The 2,185-nt window shown below is 53.4% G+C and overlaps 1 protein-coding gene across 1 annotated transcript, besides 2 other annotated features; it reads left to right on the top strand.

Annotated features, from left to right (window-relative positions):
* Positions 1-69: 69 nt before the first annotated feature.
* Positions 70-96: a microsatellite.
* Positions 97-640: 544 nt separating this feature from the next.
* Positions 641-686: a microsatellite.
* Positions 687-733: 47 nt separating this feature from the next.
* On the top strand, positions 734-1,633 carry Tco025E_09952 (uncharacterized protein; the record flags this gene model as incomplete). The annotated part of the gene is made up of 1 exon (XM_029376754.1): positions 734-1,633. The coding sequence occupies one exon, from the start codon at positions 734-736 to the stop codon at positions 1,631-1,633; it is 900 nt and encodes a 299-aa protein (XP_029223123.1).
* Between the last annotated feature and the right edge of the window lie 552 nt (positions 1,634-2,185).

Here is a 2,185-nt window from a genome sequence, read left to right as displayed (position 1 = left end):
CCCGTACGTCGGGAAACCCCCCCCCCCGACCCCCACACACACACAGTGAGAGAGGGACTGTCCTCCTCCGTGTGACTGTGTGTGTATGTGTGTGTGGATGCCGTGCGCTGGACGGAAGAATTTCCGCTGCCGCGTCTCATACGCCTTGCTGCTCTCTTCGCTTCTTTTTTTTTAATTTTTGGTGGGTGCTGTTTGTCCGCGTGCATGCGATACGCTGTTTCAGAGGTTAAGGAGAAAAAGGGAGTTTGTGGTACGTGTCAAAGTGGGAGGCACTGCGCACTATCGTGCTTACCTTGTGTTAGAATCCCACGAGGCTGTTGCTGTCTGCGGTGGTGTATTGGGCCTCCGTCACGTGTAGCGGAGGCGGCAATAAAAAAAAGAAGGGACATACTTGGCGGTTGCTGCTTTCAGGGAACCCGACAGTAGCAACATATTCCCAATTTCATTCGTGAGTGGCGCTGTAGACCGACGGATAAGGGTGGCTTGTTGCAACGGTGCGGCAGCGGCGCATTGGCAAGTTGGTTGGGGTGTGGCGTGGACGCCGTTGGTAAGGGTGTCGGTGTGCGCGGCGGAGGCTGGAGGCCTGAGGGGTGGAGGGTGGCACGGAACGAGCCGCCGGCAACAAGCGGCAGCCAAGACAAACCACCACAATCGACGCCCACAAAAAAAAAACAACAACAACAACAGGAAACGAAGGGGCAAAAAGCAAATAAGTAAATAAACAGGCAAAGATATGTTTTTATCTGCGAAGATGTTGTTTAGCATGGTGCTTATTGCCTGTGTGGTGTCCTTCCTCTGCGCCGATCTCTCACGATTGCCGACGCAGGAGAGTGCGATGCTGGAAATTAGCCGACTTCTTCATAAGACAGAGGATTGCAGCATTTGTGGCGAAGTTCTGCGCGGCCTGGACGCCTTTCAACTGTCTCGGAGCATCTCGCTCATACGGGCCACGCAGGGTTACGATAAACCACATAGCGCCTTTGTCCGCGCATGCGAGGAAAACCCAAACACCCTCGGCTGTGACACGGCGCTTGACAGGGATCGTGCGGAGAGGACGAAACGAGCATCAATGATCATGCTGGAGATGGGGCAGCTGCCTGAGTCGAAAGAGCAGGGTGTATCCGACCTTCTGAGTCGTCGCTACGATGACTTTGTGACGTATCTCATAAATGAAAGGGAACAAGAAAGGTGTCTAACTTGTGTCGTCGAGGCTGGTCGCGTGCCGCGCTTGGTAGCGAGCCCCCTAGCCGATGTTTTTCTAGACTGTACGTGGTACCACATTTACCCAATCAATGAACGTCATCAGGCTTTTTGCTGGAGGCACTGCGAAGGACTACTGACGTACCTGGAAAGAGTATATTTATGGCTTCTGCGATTTTACGTCACGCGATCAGTGAGATTCCACCTCATGGCGTTGCAAAGTGAGCATTTCACTATTGCCTTGATACTAGGGCAGCTGGCTCTGCTTGTCGTAATACTGCAGCGGTACGTCACGGATGTAAAGGGTGGGGGCGGCGGTGGGTCACACTTCGGCGGCAATTTGCACACTGATAATACTGCAACTGCGGGACAGAGAGGTGCCTCGCGTCGGACAACGCTGGGACGTGGTAAGGGCGGCGGGAGACGAGATTAGGACGGCGCCAGTGACGGATGCAGAAAGAAGAGTTCTGTGGGTGTGCGGCGTGCTAACAATGCCGGGGCTCGTTTGGGTGGCTCTTCTCTGTTTCTGTTTTGTTTCGTCTTTGCTGTTTGTTATCGTTGCCCCCGCCACGCTGTGGTGGCTCACGGCAGTTCCCGACCTCCACTTGCAATGTGCTCCGGCAGAAGAAGGGGGTGTGGAGGACGATATTCTTCCGCGGCGGAGAGATGGCTCTTCGCAACGAAAGGGAGCCGGTGACTCGGGAAGAGAAAGAAGGTTATTTTTGCTCAACTGTAATTGCCCCGGTGTTTTTCTTACTTACTCGGTGCGTGCGTGCGTGCGAGGCGCTGCAAACCAAAAGAAACATCCTCATGCAAGATAATAATAATGAAAAGAAAAAAAAAAGAACCTGCACGGAGGAGAGAATACGGGCATCCTTCTACGCCTGCAACTCGCCCATGTATACCTTTGCAGGGGCTGTGGTGTGGACGGTGAATGGGGGAGCGGAGCAAAATCATTTTTTTTTTTTGCTGCTTTGTCGAATTG

The sequence above is a fragment of the Trypanosoma conorhini genome, assembly GCF_003719485.1.
Source record: "Trypanosoma conorhini strain 025E chromosome Unknown Tco_14.4_contig_01377, whole genome shotgun sequence".
Classification (NCBI taxonomy): domain Eukaryota; phylum Euglenozoa; class Kinetoplastea; order Trypanosomatida; family Trypanosomatidae; genus Trypanosoma; species Trypanosoma conorhini.
Note: the sequence above shows the minus strand (reverse complement) of the source record. Positions and strands in the feature narration are given on the sequence as shown.